The sequence below is a fragment of the Lithohypha guttulata genome, assembly GCF_036872675.1.
Source record: "Lithohypha guttulata strain CCFEE 5908 chromosome Unknown scaffold_1, whole genome shotgun sequence".
NCBI lineage: Eukaryota > Fungi > Ascomycota > Eurotiomycetes > Chaetothyriales > Trichomeriaceae > Lithohypha > Lithohypha guttulata.
This window is the reverse complement of record NW_027042750.1, coordinates 4,697,837-4,716,762: the sequence shown is the minus strand read 5'-3', so window position 1 is coordinate 4,716,762 and position 18,926 is coordinate 4,697,837. Positions and strand designations below refer to the sequence as shown.

At 49.8% G+C, this 18,926-nt stretch overlaps 7 protein-coding genes across 7 annotated transcripts; 5 read left to right on the top strand and 2 right to left on the bottom strand.

Annotated features, from left to right (window-relative positions):
- Nucleotides 1-511: 511 nt before the first annotated feature.
- On the top strand, nt 512-1,222 carry LTR64_001734 (uncharacterized protein; the record flags this gene model as incomplete). The annotated part of the gene is made up of 1 exon (XM_064896113.1): nt 512-1,222. The coding sequence occupies one exon, from the start codon at nt 512-514 to the stop codon at nt 1,220-1,222; it is 711 nt and encodes a 236-aa protein (XP_064758800.1).
- Nucleotides 1,223-1,723: 501 nt separating this feature from the next.
- On the bottom strand, nt 1,724-5,209 carry smc6 (Structural maintenance of chromosomes protein 6; the record flags this gene model as incomplete). The annotated part of the gene is made up of 2 exons (XM_064896112.1): nt 1,724-4,562; nt 4,629-5,209. 2 exons carry the CDS (start codon nt 5,207-5,209, stop codon nt 1,724-1,726), a joined length of 3,420 nt encoding a protein of 1,139 aa, XP_064758799.1.
- A 277-nt stretch (nt 5,210-5,486) lies between these two features.
- On the top strand, nt 5,487-6,439 carry LTR64_001732 (uncharacterized protein; the record flags this gene model as incomplete). The annotated part of the gene is made up of 2 exons (XM_064896111.1): nt 5,487-5,522; nt 5,579-6,439. 2 exons carry the CDS (start codon nt 5,487-5,489, stop codon nt 6,437-6,439), a joined length of 897 nt encoding a protein of 298 aa, XP_064758798.1.
- Nucleotides 6,440-7,677: 1,238 nt separating this feature from the next.
- On the top strand, nt 7,678-10,842 carry SRO7 (Lethal(2) giant larvae sro7; the record flags this gene model as incomplete). Its single annotated transcript, XM_064896110.1, has 4 exons — nt 7,678-7,764; nt 7,812-8,151; nt 8,201-9,799; nt 9,848-10,842. The coding sequence occupies 4 exons, from the start codon at nt 7,678-7,680 to the stop codon at nt 10,840-10,842; spliced, it is 3,021 nt and encodes a 1,006-aa protein (XP_064758797.1).
- A 952-nt stretch (nt 10,843-11,794) lies between these two features.
- Nucleotides 11,795-12,274, top strand: LTR64_001730 (uncharacterized protein; the record flags this gene model as incomplete). The annotated part of the gene is made up of 2 exons (XM_064896109.1): nt 11,795-12,024; nt 12,070-12,274. The coding sequence occupies 2 exons, from the start codon at nt 11,795-11,797 to the stop codon at nt 12,272-12,274; spliced, it is 435 nt and encodes a 144-aa protein (XP_064758796.1).
- A 1,005-nt stretch (nt 12,275-13,279) lies between these two features.
- Nucleotides 13,280-15,655, top strand: LTR64_001729 (uncharacterized protein; the record flags this gene model as incomplete). The annotated part of the gene is made up of 1 exon (XM_064896108.1): nt 13,280-15,655. One exon carries the CDS (start codon nt 13,280-13,282, stop codon nt 15,653-15,655), a length of 2,376 nt encoding a protein of 791 aa, XP_064758795.1.
- A 991-nt stretch (nt 15,656-16,646) lies between these two features.
- On the bottom strand, nt 16,647-18,713 carry FRP1 (ferric-chelate reductase Frp1; the record flags this gene model as incomplete). The annotated part of the gene is made up of 1 exon (XM_064896107.1): nt 16,647-18,713. The coding sequence occupies one exon, from the start codon at nt 18,711-18,713 to the stop codon at nt 16,647-16,649; it is 2,067 nt and encodes a 688-aa protein (XP_064758794.1).
- Between the last annotated feature and the right edge of the window lie 213 nt (nt 18,714-18,926).

Below are 18,926 nucleotides of genomic sequence, written 5' to 3'. Positions count from 1 at the left end.
CATTTCACTCACTGACTCTGTCACTAAAAGCCATGCGTAAAGACTGATTATCTGATGAGCTTGCTTCAAATCCGTTGAACAGGTGGACAGATTAATTCATTCTCAGGGGGTTTGTAGGTCGTTTTTGCCCCGGATTAACATGTAGCTTGCGTCATACTTGCTCCCCACTTCACCTCCACTCCACCTCCACCCATTTCCGACCTACCACGTTCGTTCCCTCTATTACAGCCTCAAACGCAATCAGCTTTGGTGATAAACAGGCACAATTCTGTTCGACTATCTGGTTCTTTGATCCAGAAGCTACAAACAACGATCTCGTTGAATGATCAGGGCCCTAAACGTGACTTTAATCTTGCTCATAGCCATATTTATACCATTACTAGTCAGGCAACAAGTCATTGGGATTGGCGGACTCGACCTCCCTAGACACTGCTCACTCGGCTTTCTATCTTGGGTTGATCCAACCATAGTCACAACGGGTAACACACAGTCACGACACCGTACCGCCAAGATGGCCTGGCGCTGCTCTGGGCGCACCAATGCCGAGCTCATCTCAAACCTCTACAAAGCTCAACTGATCACGGCTGAACGCGTCCGCGCTTCGATGACAAGCGTAGACCGTGCTCACTATGCACCTGCTGCAGCATACGAAGACTCTCCACAACCCATCGGGTATTCCGCCACAATATCAGCACCACATATGCATGCTAGCGCGTGCGAGAGTTTACTCCCGTTCATGCCAGAGAACAAGAGCGCAAAGGTACTAGATATCGGCTCTGGTAGTGGTTATCTGACGCATGTCATGGCGAACCTGGTTTGTGGCAGTGAAGGCAAGGGAGAAGGGAAGGTAGTGGGCATCGATCACATACCACAACTTACTGAACTTGCGCTATCGAACATGCGAAAATCCGAAGAGGGTCGAAGGTTACTGGACAATGGGAGAGTGGAATTCGTGACAGGTGATGGGAGGAAAGGCTATGCGGAAGGTGGACCGTACGATGCAATTCACGTCGGTGCAGCAGCCGCTGAGATCCACGATAAACTCATCGACCAATTAAGAGCGCCAGGCAGGATGTTCATCCCTGTCGAAGACGAGGACGGAAGAGGATCGATGTTTGGCAGCCAATATATCTGGGTCGTAGATAAAGATGCAGATGGGAAAGTGACAAGGAAAAGAGATATGGGAGTGCGATATGTGTTGCTCACTGATGCGCCGAAGTGAGTCTTGACTCCTGTCTCATGGGTACACTGGGCTCGGTTCTGATAAGCATATGGAACTCTGAACGAGGGCTTGAACCGCGGCCTTCATGCATTAGGTTCAACCTTTCGAAACATGTTCCAGCGGCGAAATCAGGAGTGATAGTTTCACTGAGTGTTTTCAGTCGGATACTGAGGTAAGTGTCTTGGGTCAAGTATTCCGTAAGTCGCCTAACGTCTCCAAAACGAAATGGATCTTCGAGACCAAATAGACCCGGCTATCATGAACTACCGGTCACTTACGCTTGAGCAACAGAGTACATCGAGAGAAGTGAAACGCATCATACTGGAAATTGTACAAGAACGATCATGCTATGAACAGGGTATCAATAAAACTATGCCGCCAAGCTCTTTCCCCCTTTCCTGCTGTATCCGTAATAAAAGAAGCGCGATTCAGCTATACGCATAGTAACATAGATCCTTGTAAGCATTAAAAGAACGAGGTGAGCCTTTGTCAACATCATTCCTAGTCACCATTTGCTGCAGCACCAGCCCGTCTTCGTCCTCCTCTACTCTCCTCAATAGTCTGCTGTCCTCGTTCAGGTGGTGCAAGTTCCTGCACTCGTACATCGTGGTCTTGAGGAATATCCTCCTTGGCGCCAGGAGATATTAGAATGTACTGCCTGCCAATACTCTGCCGGGCGGCGTCGAGAATCATCCTTATACTTGTGCTTCTGTTGACGTTGTCCATGAACACGTCAAATTCGTCAAGACATCTCAGCGGACTGCCCATGGCCTCCCAGATAGCGAGCAGCATGCAGATCTGAGCGTAGGACTTCTCACCGCCGGAGAGAGTGTTTGCGGAACGACCAGCAGCGTTTCGTCTGGTGATATCTGGCTCAACACGAAGATCTAGCAGCCTTTTTGCATGGTTGATGAGCAGTTCACCTCGGAAGCCACGCTCGGAAAGAAGGGCAACGAATGTAACGCGTGCACGTGCGGAGATGAATTGACGAAATAGTCTCCATCTAGCTCTGCGGTCGTCGAGGGATGTTTGCAGCATGTTTTGCGTCTCTTCGAGCTGCTTGTGGTCGACTTCGGCTCGATTACAGTTTATTTCTGCCTCTGCCGCTGCTCTTTCAGCATCCTCGACGGAGATACCAATTCGCTGCTGCCATTGCCTGTGGGTTTTCTTCATCTCCTCATGTTTCTCGAAGAGGCTTTTCGTTGACCTGTCTGGCACATGAATTCGGTTGCCAACTTTCTCGGTAGCTTGAGCTATGATGTTTTGAAGGTGTGCTTCAGCCTCTGCTTTGTCGTCAACAAGTTCTTGGCGTCCTTTTTGTGTATCCGCCAGGACTGCTTCCTTTCCATTCTTGGTAAGGAGTGTGTTTGCCTTGTTTTGGTCGGCTAATCGATGCTGTCGCTCAGCTTCATTGAAGGCATGTTGGAGCTCTTGCAGAGTCGTATCGTACGCATTCATACGTTGGTTTCGCTCATGCATTGCCTTTTGCTTCGTATCGCGGGCAATTACGGCATCTTTGTATTGGTCTTCAGCTAATTGCCTTGACTCCTCGACTTCTTTCAGACCATCCCTCAATGCACTCAGCTTGCCTCCTTCCACACTATCGTTGCTGATCTGACCGTCTAAGACTTGGACTTTATCATCAGCTTCTTGTGCTGCTATGTTCAATTCCTCTAAACGTTTCTGCCATTTTTTGACAGCGGCATCGGCTTTGACGACTTCAACACGAGCTTCGGTCCAAGCTCTTCTTGCCGTTGCTAGATCATCCTGAGCATCTCGCAGAGCTATTCTTTTTATGGCTATTGTGGCCTCTATGTCTCCTTTCATGCGAGGCAGACCACGGTAAGCCAGAACGGGATCTTGGCTAGCACCATCACCGGCACCATATCGTAAAAGGTGTCCTTTTTGTGGGTCATGAGGATTGAAGGCAAAGCATCCTCTGACGCATCGCAGTCGACCGGAGTCGTACATGGTTCTCGTCGCATCATCCAAGTTAGGGACGAGTATGTGTTGATCAATGACATGCTGAATGATCAGGTGCTTTTTCACATCCTGATTGTCGATCTCAAGTACTTTGAGGATTGTCACAAATTGCTCATCTGGCTCTCTGACGTTGAAGTCTTTTCTATCAGTTAGGAGGAACATTTCAGCATCACAGGCGGCTCGCCTTTTGAGGTCGCTCAATAGATTCAAATCGTGTCTGCTAAAGACCAGGAAACCGCTCAATGTTTTACCGAACATGCTCTCGAGAACCGATGACCACTCTGGCTTTAGCAATTTCACGTGGCGGCCCAGTGGTCCCAAGGGCTTATGTTGCCATCGAGTCTCTTGACCAATCAGTCGTTCCAATTGCTCGTTGTTGCGTCGAAAAGCTCTGTGCTGATTATTTGCATTGATATTCTGGAGCTTGCCTAAACTCTCTTCGATCTCGTTGATCTTCCTTTGAGCTGCATTCATGATTCCTGCCTTCTCATTGACAACAGCGCCTTTGATTTGCCTGTTCCTTTCTACTTCTTGCCTGCCTGCCTTATGCGCTTCTAGCTCAGTACGTGCTTGCTGCGCGGTTGCTTGAGCAAGCGTGCGTTCCTCTCGACGGCGAGCAGCTCCACCACCGTTGAGCTCATCCAGGCGCCGTTCCTCTTCGGCTATCTGGCCCTCAGTATTCTTCTTCTCTTTGACCTTCTGCGCCAACGTGGTTTTCGCGGCCCTTTCTTCATGTTGGGCTGCCATGGCTTCTCGTTTAGCTTCCTCGTAGAGGACTTTCAGTTCACGCTTCTCGCCTTCAGCGGCGTTGAACGCCGCCTTAGCTTCGTCGAGAGCGATTTTAGTCGCTTCGTGCTGAGTGGTGGCATCCTGATAGTTTGTGTCATACTCATCAACCTCAAGCTGAGCAGTCCGAATGAGCTCATCTTGTTTGGTCATTTCAACGTCGTATTCAACAAGTTTGGCCTCCTGATCCCTCACTTGAGCCCAAGCGCATTGTCGACGCAGCTCGCGCATTTTGGCTACTAACCCATCTGTCTTTCTTGCCTGCTCACGAAGCCTGATTTTGTTGTTCCTTATATTCTCGAGCACTGTCACGTCCTCTTTCTTCTTGTCCAACTTTTGCTGTATCGTGAATAGTCGGTCTTCCAGAAGTCGATAGTCTTCGTCCAGCTGTTCGAGTTGCACGCCTTTGATGAAGAACTTGTACTTGTCGGCTGGCTTCGCGCTGCCGAGAAATTGTCTTGCGTTGTCTTGTGACAAAACATTGAGCGGGTTATCGACTTGTAAACCGCAATGGTCCAGTATCGGGTCCAGATCAAGTCGCTTATCAGATACTTTGCGCCCGCTGGCAGATCTGATCACGTAACCGCTTGTACCGTTCGCTGAAAAGTGTCGTTCTATAGATATTGAGTCCCCATACTCTTCTGGTTGATATGCGCCGGAGCCTTGATTTTTGATCTTGCAAATGATTCGAGCTCGTTCGCAGCCATGTCGAATAAAAGACTTCAAGCCTTTGCCTCTGTTGGTGGATGCGGCTTTACCTCCTAGACACAGGGTGATAGCAGTCAATACGGCACTCTTGCCCGAGCCGTTCTTGCCTGTAATGAAGTTGATCAAAGGGCCGAACAGAAATTCGAAATAATGGTGGTTCATGAAGTCGTGGATAACGACAGACTCCAGAATACCATAGTCTCTGGCTGCATTGGCTACACCACTTTGGCGAGCTCTTTTATCACGAACCCTTTTTTCCTGGACTGCTTGTGTAGCCTGTTGTTCGACGTCCTCCTCGTCTAAACTTTCCGAATCCTCTTCCAACTCTTCATAATCTTGTATTCGAAGATTGGGGTTCTGTTCGGGAGTAGTGTCTGAGTCACGACTTATGCGACGACGCTTGCGACCATCAGATCCAGGAAGAGAACTTGTGTCTTCTGAGACTGAGCTGGCAGCTGAATCGTCCTCGTCCTCAGTGTCTACCCGTGCTGGCCGTTTACGGGTAGACATAGTCGATAAGATGCGCGAAATCAAGGCCAGATGCAAGACATTGGAGGATTCTACATTAATCAGGAAGACAGGCAGAGGTGGAGCAAATGTTGATCGACACTTTTGGCAGGCGCGACGCGTTGCGGGTTGCACTCGAAGCGCGTCACAGTCAGGCATCAAGGCATGATATCGGCCGATAATGAACCGTCTGCCACAATCGGCCGTCACTTTTTCAGGCCTGACGGTCGCTAAGTGAAGCTAGCAGGCTCTTCAGTAGTACAATCACACGACAACTATCATGTCGGTGGCTGCTCAAGAGCCAGGCAAAGCCAAGGTGAGTGCTGGTGCTGGACCAGTGCGGCGTGAATGAATGACTGACCAGGACTCTAGCCAAGTGTGCTACGCTCGATCATTGCTGGATCAACAGCAGGTGCTGTCGAGATAGCAATCACCTACCCTTTTGAGTTCGCAAAGACAAGGTCACAACTCAACCAGAGATTACCAGATTCTAAGAAGCTTCCATGGCCTAAGTTCCCGTCGAAGGAATGGTATGCAGGTTGCACTACATTGATTATCGGCAACTCGATCAAAGCTGGTGTTCGTTTTGTGTCGTTCGACTTCTACAAAAGTTTGCTTGTTGATGAAAGTGGGAAGCTCTCAGGCCCGAGAACTGTTGTTGCAGGCTTTGGCGCAGGCTTTACAGAATCTCTGCTTGCAGTAACTCCTTTCGAGAGCATAAAGACGCAGCTGATAGACGACCGGAAAAGGGCCCAGCCACGGATGAATGGCTTCTTACACGGCTCCTCGGTGATCGCACGTGAGCAAGGCATTCGAGGCTTTTTCAAGGGCTTCGTTCCCACGACTGCAAGACAAGCTGCCAACAGCGCTGTGCGCTTCAGCACATACACCTGGTTGAAGCAAGCCGCAGAATCCTACACATCGCCTGGAGAACGATTAGGAACTGTCAGTACTTTCGGTTTGGGGGCCATCGCCGGAGCTGTAACAGTCTATTCCACTCAGCCTATCGATACTGTCAAGACGCGAATGCAGAGTCTCGAGGCAAAGAAGCTATACAAAAACAGTATACAATGTGGCTGGTCGATATTCAAGAATGAAGGTATTTTGACTTTGTGGAGTGGTGCAACTCCACGACTAGGTCGCCTGGTGTTGAGTGGAGGCATCGTCTTTGCTGGCTATGAGAAGACTCTGGAACTGCTTGACTCACTTGACCCCAACAAAAAATACATATGACCAAGTTCTCGTGAGCCAAATATTGGCATCCTAGATTTTCACGATCTGTCCAACTAAGCTCTATTGATTCTGACACGAAACCTTAGCTGCTCAGACGAATCTTTTCAGAGATTATTCAGCACGATTTCAACAAGACCACGAGCAAAATAGGCCTCCACGATGGCACCACCCGACTGACACACCGGATTGCGATGATTTCCCAAGCTATTCACAACAGCTCGAGGAACGATTTAGGCGTGCAGAGAATTACGCAGCTCATCGTTTTCCTTACCTCCGAATAGCGCGAAGCCAACTTCTACCACACTTCTGAGGAGTTGTCCCTCCTCGAATGGATCACGTCCGGGTCTGCTGCCTCATCATGGCTGACTCATAGTCACTCACTTGAGACACACCCGCGGGCCGAAGCCTCGAATCCTGCGGGTCAAATACAAAACTGTAAGCGGTTTCCTGGCCTAACGGTTGAATATCAAGGATTGACTCTTGGAAAGGCATGAATTGTCAGGGTGAATTGTAAAAAGAGGTCGGGAAAAGCTGGTCAGGGAATTGACCACGATGATGCTGAATGGAGTCCGGGGTGAATACTAGTATGATGTTCTCCCAACGCTCCTGGCACTGCGGACAGGAGTGATAATGGTCCGGTTCCGAGAATAGTAAGTTCTCGGGGTTTTGGGACGCCGGACCACAATCCTCCCTCGTGCTAGCCAAGCTGGAGATCGAGAGAGAGAGTTTAAAATCTATTCGCTAGTCTTTTGATCGGGGACTATGAGCGGCGAAGAATGAAGCATAACGGCATGGTAGTGCGCCAGTGCAAATGGTGGCACTACAACATAAGACATTGCGGTCTAAGCATGTTCGAAGAATAGAATAGACTGGAATGTTTACGTCGTCCGAAGAGGCATCAGTTCAGATCTCGCAGGAATTATGTACAGTAGTTTTGATGCACATTTGAATTGATACAAGCTGCAAACCAAATGAATATATTGTGTCCTACGTGTGCGATTCTGTTCGACCGTAGAGACCTGGTGGTCAGACTACGACACTACAGCAGCGCATATAACGCAATCACGACCACTCGAGACACCAAGAGTCCTTGGAGGACGCGCATGCGCACTCTTCCACTACGTTGCGGTACTCGACAAGACTTGCCATGTATCTGTCGAACAACTCAGTGGACTTACCTGGTTTCTCATGAACTCACCTACTTCTGCTCTCGAAAATCTTGCAGTGTAGGGCCTAGCATGGCGCATTTCCTGCGTGGTAAGCAGGCAGGTGTGCAGAATGATCTGTCCCACGGCATATCTTCTGAGTTCTTTATGCTCGACGATGTAAGCGCACGGTAAGGTCGGTTACATCCATATAGCTAACTATCCAGCTCGCTCGATATGGTGTGAATTCGCAAGTATCAGCACTGGCCCACGAGCCTGTTCAGTCATTACTCGCTGTGGGTACCAACGACTCTCAGTTCGGTCCTGGTCAAATATATATCTATGGGCAGAGACGAGTGTGTGTGACGTTTAACCTGCAAAAGAGAGCTTCTGTTCAGGAAATACAGTTTTGTGGTGACAAGCTTGTTGTACTTGATAGCAAGAACGATGTGACCATATTTAATCTGGGCTCACGGAAGCGAATCGCGACATATGCACCGCCTGGACGTGTTACTGCGTTGTTGACAGATCCAAGTTTGGACTACTGCCTGACGGGATTGCAAAATGGTAACGTGCCGCTACTCCACGTTCCGAGTTTATGGCTGACATTAAACAGGGGACATCGTCGCGTATGACCTCGACCGCGAGCATATGACTCCCTTTCGAATACCCAACCTCTGGCGCGAGAGAGATCCTAGGGCCAAGATTGTATCAATCGTCTCGCTCCAATTGCATCCCAAGGACATCGGATCTCTACTGATTGGTTATTCCGAAGGAGCTGTGATATACTCTTTCAAGCAAAACAAGGCAACAAAGTACTTTCACTATGAGCTACCATCTGGGGCTCCTGGTGGTAACCAAGATGCAAGAAACGCCACTCAAGCGCGAGCACCCAGTCTTACTCATGCTCTTTGGCACCCTACCGGCACTTTCGTTCTCACTGCGCACGAAGACACGAGCCTCGTTTTCTGGGATCTTCGTGACGGCCGCGTCTTGGAGGCTAGAACCGTGGAAGATGTCGCTGTGAACCTACCCAGTACTGGTTCCGCTAAGCGCGCCGATGCTCTCACTGCAAGTGTTTCCAACAGTTATGCAAAGATTGCTTGGTGCTCGAAAGACAATCCAGATGACACAGGCATACTACTCGTTGGAGGCCAGTCAGCTACTGCAGTAGCTCCTGGACTCACCTTCATCGATCTTGGACTCACTCCAGTCTATCAGACTTCGTCGTGGGATGTCCTTACCAACCATTTCCGAAACCCAAAGAGGATTCACATCCTGCCTACACCACCAAATGCCAAGGTCACCAACTTTCTGCTCATCCCTAGATCTTCTCCTCACTTTGCAGGTTCGCATGATCCCATCGCAATCATTGCCACTCTATCATCCGGTGAATTGATCACAATTTCCTTTCCTTCGGGACATCCTATTTCGCCCACGAATCTGCTTCACGTATCTCTATCTACTGTACATCCATTCATCACCAAGTTTGCATTTGCAGATGTGGACCGAACAAGATGGCTTGGTATGAAAGAATTCAGAGAGCGAGGTCCAGGTTTTCTTCTTGGTGGTGGAGAGGCAACAAAACCCATGAAACGACATGAAAGCAGAAACATAATACAAACAGCTCATGCTGATGGCACAATTCGAGTATGGGATGTTGGTAGTGGTGACCAGATTGAGAATGGTAGTGCTCTTCAAGCTGACTTGGCACGCGCTGTGAGCAGGTGGGACAACTTGAATGTTGCACAAATGGCCATGTCAGGCGCTACGGGCGAGCTCGCAGTCGGTCTTCAGTCTGGCGAGGTTGTGGTCTTTCGATTGAACAAGAACCCGAACTTTGGCAGACCACCAACTGGTGGTTCTGAGAACGAAGCACCAGGTCAAATGACAGATATCAGACAGAGAGCAGATCCAGCACTTAGAGAAGGCTTAATGCCTTTAACTCTCACAAACGATCAGCAGGGCGTCGTGACAGCTATGAAACTATCAAATGTTGGTTTCCTTGCTTCAGGATACGAACAAGGTGGTATAACAGTCATCGATCTTCGTGGTCCTGCCATAATTCATACAGCCCTTCTCTCCTCACTCGTGGCCAAGCGGTCTGGTAGTATTACAGGCACCATCCGGGGCAGAAAGCCAAGCCAGAGTCATGGCTCGACTACAGAACATCCTTCGGTCATCGAGTTTGGGATCATGACTTTGGACGGTGACGGTAAGTCGAACCCCGAGCGAATATATTAACAAGCACTGACCTGAGCAGACTATTCATCGATAGCCATGTTTGTTGGTACCAACAAAGGCAGGGTAGCCACGTTCAAGATTCTGCCTTCGCAAAGCGGACGATTCACTGCAGAATTTGTGGGAGCTGTTAACCTGGCAGAAGATCGTGTGGTTTCGATATCGCCCATAGTTGCTGAGCTCGGTTCTTCTGCTTCAGCGACAGGACCAGCTATGGCTGGCTTGCAGCAAGGTCACAAGATAAACGGTGTCCTCGTCGTCACCACCGTCTCATCAGCACACATTTTCAGACCCGCAAGCGCGAAAGGTGCGGCAAAAAGCTTCGACAATGTCTTCTGCGATGCAGCCACTGTCACACAGTATCAACAACGAGGATATGCCTTGGTCGGCTTGTTTGGTGACGGCTGCGCTCGAGCTTTCTCGTTACCAGCACTCAAAGAGATAGGGAGCGTACGCCTCAACCACATTCTCGATATTAAGCGCTTCTCCGATGCGAAGATCAACTCCGCTGGCGATGTAGTAGGCTGGACTGGACCCTCTGAGCTCGCAGTCGCCTCTGTCTGGGGAGCTGGTCAACCATTACAACCCTCAGCTGACAAACTCTGGGATCCAACGAAAACACCTATTCCACGTCCAACAATCAGTAATCTTCAATGGATTGCCGGGACGCAGTACATCACACCGTCCGATATGGACGTCCTAATTGGTGGTCCTGATCGCCCACCCTCCAAGCGCATGATGGCCGAGATGCGTGCACAGCAGGACGCAGAGTTCCAACGGCAAAGGGAAGCTGCGAAGACAGGTCGCCAAGCTGCACCTGACCCTAGTCAGGAGAGCTACTGGCAATACATGCAGAGACAGATCCAGGAAAGAACAGAGAACTTGGGGTTGGCGAGTGATAGTATGGACAGGACGGCAGAAGCTAGCAGTACTTGGAGTGATGATGTGAGTAAGTTTGTGGCGAAGCAGAAGAGGCAGGCTGTTACAGGGTATCTTACAGGCAAGTTTGGCTTTTAGCCGCGCGCTCTCGAGTCATGCCTCTCCTTCGAGCTTTGCCTCATCCACTATCTATGTGATGGTAGTAAGGCGGACTACATAACATTTCTCGGCAGCGGGGGTTGTTTTAAGAATAGCCAATGAACAGTGAACGCGTACTCACAGTATGTGCCCGCTCTCGAAGTGTCTGACTGCAAAAGGCCATCACGCCCCAGGCGAGTATTCCCGTGTTGATGTGGTTCACAGGTTCAGGGAGCTCCGCGGGCTCAACGAATGAACATACGGTCACGCAAGAATAGCTCTTCTGCGCGACGTTGGCAGGCGCGCCACGTGCGCGCCTCTTGTACTCTTTCTTCACCTCACCTTTTCTTCAGTATCTGGTCAATCCACCACATTGTACGTCTTGATCTAGATCGTGTGAAGAGCATGATGACTGCTCCCCTGTGTTTCTGGTTGAGTTCCTGCAGGTGCTGCGACGAAGATCATCATCTCGATGAAGCGACGTGGCTGCTATCTAGGATAACTGGCGTCAGGTGCTGCTTCGGCGCTTAGGACATGAGTACTTTTGTATCTCGTGAAGCCAGTGTTGCAAGGCTTTAGACTGCTGTTCCCTGTCATGGGAAGTAGAGCTGCTAAGCTTCGATTGAAGGCTTGCGACCATGTCTCTTACACTGGTTTGCATAGTGATGCGGTCTGGTTGTGGTCGCAGGCTGAAGACTCGGAACTAAGATAAGCTGCATCTCATATGGCATGGTCCGAGGTCAGGACGCCATGGCAAGCCTGGAGAGAAATTACATAAATGAAGGTCTTGTCGCATTTCGTGTAACTTCACTGCCATTCAACTAGCCACTTGGCAAGCCATTCACCTTCATTTGACAACTGATCGTCGCTCCAACCTCTCAAACTCCACACAGGTAATACCTGTCATTATTCTATCATAAGCCAGGTTCAACTCGCCTGCGATCAAGGAATTATGTCTGAAGAGATCGCTGAGCTGTACGAACAGCTGTTCGGCAAAGAGCTTGTTGAACCAACCTCGGAGCAGGATGTCAGAGATATTCTCAGCTGTATCAGAACGTCACACGGTCAAATCTATCAAGCGGACGAGGACGAACTGCAAAAGTCGTCCCCAATGCTAAGAACAAAGGTCAAGTTAATCGCCAGCGCAGCGCGCAAACTCTGGCTGGATTTACCACCGCGTAGGTAACACCACGACTCTTGAACAAACTGGGCTGATTATATGCATAGAATGTCCAGTCAGCTTTACGACGATTCCTTTCGCTTCTTCTTCGAAGTGATTCAGAATGCGGACGATGCCATATTCGAACCTTGGGTCATCCCTACTATCCAATTTCGAGTCTTTCCGTCAGAAATAATCGCGGAGGTGAACGAAAAAGGATATCTTAGCAAATGTGCTTTCAATCTGTCATACCGGTCAAAGTTCCAAAATTGAGAGCGCAGACACTACAGGTGAAAAGGGGATCGGCTTCAAATCAGTCTTCGGGATCGCGTCCAAAGTGCATATTCAATCAAAACAGTGGTCCTTTCGGTTTGAGCATGAGCGTGAGCAAGATGGTATCGGTATGGTCTCACCAATTTGGGAGCCAGGCGATACACGAAAACGAGAGCCACCTCGAACATGATTGCATTGTCAGATCCGAGCCAAAGATCAGTGCACGGTGGCCGCAGCGTTGCGAGTCAAACAGCTTTGTAGTGTGAGTGACACGATGGTTGTTGGAGCTGTCTCGGGTGTTTCGTTCAACTGTGTTACACTGCCGCGTGTTCTTTTGGTTTCAGAGCAAAATTATTAGGAAGGGGTAAAAGCTAACCAGTCTTTCTCTTCAGGTTGCATCCTGGCCGGATCGACGCCGTTCATGATACCATCTTGACCGTCACTAGGGATCTCTCGGCACGGGTTTAGCGGCAGAACTGGATTTGACGGGTCGCAGACCCTTTAGGTATAAGTTGTTGCATCGAAGCACGTGGATGAGGGCCTGAGGCGATCATCTGTGCCACCTTCCGTAGTCTCGACAGATGATCTACAAATTGATCTTCATTGTGTCGTCTGAATCAGCCTTTTTCAGTTACGGCCTGAGTGAAACAAATGTCGATGGACAAAATCAGAAAAAGTTCGCCATAATTTTTGTGGACAGCAATTCGGAATTCAAAGAGCCAAACACTGGGGTTGACATGAGGTTTTGAAACTAACTCTTTCAGGGAAGCATATGGAATGAGTGGACACTGGCAGTTGCCAAGTCGTGCTCGAAGGAGCTTAATTTGGGCGTTGGAGAGGCAGGCACGAATCATTGCGGACTTGCCTGGATACCTACCGCATGCCAAGACCTGATTTGCTCTGTTTGACGATGATTGAGAATCACTTTTTGAAGGTGTACAGTCTTTTTAAGGTCTCGGTATTCTGTCCAAGTGGGCTTCTTACTGTGTGGAAGGCTCTGTCAAGATGCATTTCTTGCAAGTCTTGGTCGTCGTCGCTGCAGCTGCAAAGCTAGTATCTGCGAACCCATTACCACAGTCACAATTCTCAACCTTCACTGTGCCCAACGCGACTACCACGTCCACACAGGAGCCTGCTACAGCAACCTCAACGACTGTCCCGATGCCAGACTCGAACAACCCATGTGCAAAGATCACAAAACTCTATCTGAATGCCACTGAATTCTACCCAAAGGTTCCTTCCGACCTCGCCTGGCAGTGCCTGAACGATGTGCCTCTCGATGCACCAGCAGCCACTATTTGGCTCCAGAGCTTACGTCCTTACATCGAGTGGCAATCCACGACAGCTTATCTCAAGGACCCCCCCCAAGGTTACTTAGAGCCTGCTGTTGACGTATGGGCTGAATTTGACAACATCGTTTCTGGTATTTCTGCTGGCAGATACGCCAACGAGTACGAGTTCGAGTTTGCACTGTATCGACTGTTTCAGGGCACTCACGACGGTCATTTTCGATATATGCCGACTCTAGCGAACGGTATCTTCAGCTTCGGGCGACCAGTCTCTCTAATCTCCTATTCCGCTGATGGTTACGAGGCACCAAAACCCTATGTTTACGAGGATGTGCTATCCAATTTCGTCAATGGGACTGCTAAACCTTCCGCTGTGACACAAATAGATGGGAAGGAAGCCATTCAATTCTTGGAGGAGTGGTCGCAATATGGCTCACTTCAAGATCCTGATGCACTGTACAACAATCTCTTCTACGGACTCGCTCAAGCGTCTCTGGGTGCGTCTGGTTCAGGGCCAGGCACTTTTGCCGGTGGTGGTCGAGGTGCCTACATATATCCTGGTCCAACCACATCGCTCACATTCGAGAATGGAAGCACACATACCCACGACAACTTTGCACGAGTGCAAGTGCCTTTTCGATATATCAACAATGGTAGCGATCTATACCTGAATTACGTCAACTCGCCACTGCCCTCTTCAACGGCGTCCAACCGCTTGGCAGATGCTATCCAATTCAGTGCTCCGGCAACTGCCACTTCACCGACAGTGTATCCAAGGCCGGGTTATCCTCCTCCAGTCGTAAATTCGAAGACGTTTAACAACGTAGCAGGGTACTATCTTGACGAGCCAGGATACGAGGATGTTGCAGTGCTTGCCGTTGCTAGCTTTGTTGGCACATCGGATTACCAGAATGTTGTCTATTCGTTCCTCGATCAGGCCTCCAAAGCTGGCAAGACAAAGCTGGTCATCGACACAAGTGCCAACGGTGGCGGTACGATCATGCAGGGCTACAATCTCTTCCTGAACCTCTTTCCTGGGATCGTCCCTTATGGAGCCACCCGTTTTCGGTCTCACGAAGCCTTCAATCTCATTGGTGAGACAGTCTCAGAGCGGATGTTCTACTATCCTTTCGACTACCATGATCCTCCCAATTGGGTTTGGAACGACTTTGCTGGTGGTGTACCATTCAACTACCGCGCTGACGTTGATGTGAACTACACGAACTTTGATTCATGGCAAGATAAAAATCCTCCAAGCACCTTTATGGGAGACGACTTCACATCGGTCATACGTTGGAATCTTTCGGATCCATTGATTTATCCTGCAAACCAAGTCCAGCCCAACGGTTATGGTAATCGTACTGGCCTGCCTCCAACCCGTCCTTTCGAGCCCGAAAACATAGTCATCCTCTACGATGGATACTGTGCTAGCACCTGCGCTATTTTTAGCGAGCTGATGACTCAACAGATTGGTATCAAGACCGTCAGCATTGGAGGACGTCCGAACGGGAGACATATGCAGACCGTGGGTGGTGTGAAGGGAACCAATAACTATCCGTGGTACTTCATAAGTCAACTGGTGACCGATACCTATACGTTAGCACCAGACCAGGCTAGCTTCTTCAACACTACTGCTTTGTACGACTACATAGATCCCGACACTGATTGGATTCCATATCATCGAGCAGTAGGAAATTCGGGCCAGGTCAATGTGAGAGATGGCTTGAGAGAAGGAGACGAAACACAAACTCCACTACAATTCATCTACGAAGCGGCCGACTGCAGACTTTACTACACCGCCGAGATGACCGTTGATGTCACGGCTATGTGGGAGAAGGTGGTCGATGTTACCTGGAACGGCGACAGCTGCGTAGTAGGTGGCATCTCTGGTCAAGGTCATGCTCAATCGAAGCGCTTCGGCGAGGACACCAGTGACGCAGTCAAAGCTCGAGCACAAGCCAAAGCAAAACGAAGACTACAGAAGCGACGAAGGCAAATGACAGCGTCGCGTATCGCTGCCATCAAGCAAAGTCTCGATATTGTTACTGACTCGAGAAATATTCAACCGATCCAGGGCCTGATGTTACCATGAGACAACGAGCGCATCTCAATGATTGCATTTTAGCGACAAGGCGTATTATGACTATTTACGGAAAGACAAGTATGCGTTAATGTATACTATGTGTTTGGGCAATTATGACTCTGGACGATAGAGATGTATTAGCGATGCATGACTGCATAGGCAGACCTCTGTAATACTATATAGATTTGAGTAACAATATATACTCGTCTTTCGTATTCCTGTATCCGGAAACCAGCGTGCCGTTCAGATGTCTCGGCTGTGCTTTTCTGTATCAGCAGATGAGCCCAAGCATGGACTTCGGCGGATTTCCTCAACGAGACTGAAACGCTCCAGACGACCCGGCCGAGTTTGTGACCAAGACAATGTTCCCACATCATGCTACAACGTTGCATCTTAGTCTTTTGCTTAGATGCGCAAGTCCTGTCTGTGAACACTCGTCGATAATCTTGTCTCACGTGATACGAGGTCTCGCGCAGGAGCGTTGAAACGTGTCGGATGTTAAATGATTACCGCCGGACTCGCACAATACGGCACGACTAATTATGTGTTCGGGGAATTCTTCGATGGGCTCCCCGCCAGAATGGAACGGGTGTGATAGTCGTTCCGTAGTGGCACGAGTAGAGTACTCGTTGCGGAACCTGGATATTCGTCTACCTCAAGCTCGTTTCTCGTATGGCTCGTCAAAGGTCGGACTTGCGCTTGCAAGTTTGAGATTGTCGGACTAGTAATGGTGGACCTGGCGTGGTGGTACAACCTTTGTGGACTGGGTACTGCGACGTCGCCGACTGTGCTTTGATTGACTGATATGATGTTCGGCGCTCGCCGGACCATAGGCTGCAGCGCTATGGATGGTTGTTTACCCAGTCCAGGTCATCGGCGCAACCCCGTGAGTATGAGTGTGATACACCATGCAGCGGCACCATTTATGGTCAATAACGTCAATCTCAGTAAATATGGAAGGATGGTAACGTCTTCATTTCCTGCAGGTGGGACAATCTATTCACCATCCATAGGTTTCAGTCCAGAGGTGAATACCCTGTGCGCCTGTACCCTTGTGTACAGCTCGCTCATCTGAGAGACCCGCGACATAAGTCCTGATCTGCGCCATCATGTCCTTGCCACCACAAGCGATGACCACTGTCTCACCTCGTGCGGCTTCGACAGTCGGTCGGATAAGAGGATCGAAGGAGCAGGGTCTCCCCAGGGAGCACACGAATGACGGACTGGAAAGAGCGGGTTTGCATTTGCAGCTCTTGCAGCCGCAGCAGTTTGTGAAGGATTCGGACTCTGATCCTGATCCGGAGCTGGACGACACGGCCTTGGAGGGGCCAAGCAGGCTTTTGGTTGCTGCGTCTTTCTCGTCTATGTCGGTAGAATCTGTGCTGGCTAAGCTCTGCGCGTCGTTGACGGCAAGCTCAAAAGGTAAGCCATGTGACTTGAGCCAGCATTGACATACCTCGGCGACAGAGTCGATGGGCAAATTGACCGATTTGAGCTCAGCCTCATTGACCGAGCCTGTCACAAAGATACGGAAGGTGATGTCTTCTAGTCCTAGTGCTGCCAGTTGTCGCATAGCTGCTCGAAGCCGAGCGTCAAACCAGGAAATCTGTGAGACGTGTCGAACCACCCAGTAGAAGCATACCCTTTGTACAAATGGTGACTTTTTGACGGCATGCTCGAGCAATGGCATATTGAAAGCTGCACCAGTAGAGGACGTGACGAAGATCACAGAGTTGCATCTCTCTATGACTGAAAGAGGCGGAGTGCCCCAGGGTCCGCTAAGAAAGACACGATGGCTAGGAGGAGGGCCATCACGGGCTTGAGCTGCGAGAGCTCTCTTTTGCAATCTTCCAGTAAAGCCAGAATGACATTTCAGAAAGACTTCGAGGTCGCGTGAGCCTGTCTCTTCACCGTTTGGCGTACCCGATGTTGGTCCAAGTCTAGTGTTCGAGATCGTGAAGGGGTGAGATTCGAATATGCCACATGCAGGAATCGATAGGAAGACGTGTTGGCCAGCTCTCCAGTTGAAGTCGACGTTTTTGATGTTGAGCCGCAGATAGCCATCTCCCAACGCTGTTGCTTCGCCACGATAACCGAGTCCGCCTTTACCGAAGGCTCTCAAATGCAAGTTGTTGACCAAAACCCAAGCGCCCCGTACAATTCGATCGAACGCAACGAAAGCGACAGCCATCCAGATGTTGTACCTGGCATAGCTAGGTACATGAACGTACAGCAGCCACAAGAGAACGCCTGCGCTTGCCAGATGTTGAAGGAGCCAAAGTTCGTAAGACAAATCTCTGAAAAAGCCCCAGCCAGTAAGGACAGTCCAGCCGATTACAGCCCAGGCAGCGAAACCATAGGTCACCATCGGCATCATCTCCATTTGATATGAGACGAAGTTCGCCAACGTCCACTCGTGGAAGAAATATGCCCAGTGCACAATGACAGTCAAGAACAAGGTTCTCGAGACCCAGCGATGCAGCCAATTCAGACGTTCATACGATATGCCTGTGATGATGGAGATGACGTTGAATTTGCAGGAAAGAGCATAGAGAAGCGGGACCTGAGCCACGGAGACCCACCCAGCGCGGAATGCAGGCTTTTCCCAGCGATAGCCGTACAAGGACGATGCAGGAGTCAGGAAAACGTCGGTAAACAACATGATGATAACGATGATCCAGAATGCGAGAATTACCAGACACTGGCCAAGGGGTGGAGGAGTATAGTAGCGTAGGAAGCGCCCACGGAACGGTCGCAATGCAGGATAGGATATTTCTCGAAAGATGGTATGGAGGGTATCGTATGCTTGCGTGAGTACGTTCGTCGGCTTGGAGGGTATAGCAGAGCGGCTGGTGTTTCTCCGTTTAGCTTGAAGGGTCCTGAGGTAATCGATGAGAGAGCGAACCCCTCGAACGACGGCTATGGCGGCGACAATGTACCAAAGGGCATGGGCGACGTCTATATTCACAGATTGAAATAACCCCGTGCTGCCCATGTCCATCCCTCCCATTCCATCCATACCGCTCATACCCCCATGTCCGCCACCGTGCCTGCGTGAAAGAGCCATGTTGTCGATTGCCCTTGGACTCTGACGATAGAGTCAAGTTCAAAGGGACCGGAGAATGCTAGTAAGCATTTCTAGGTGGCGCTTACAGAAGACAGAAGGACGTTTGTAGAGATCGCGTTCTGCTGTGTCTTGAACACACTCAAGCAGTGCACAATGTATACAGCCTCGCTCTGCCTCTCTGCGATGGCTTGGCACAAGTCATAGTGCCCATAA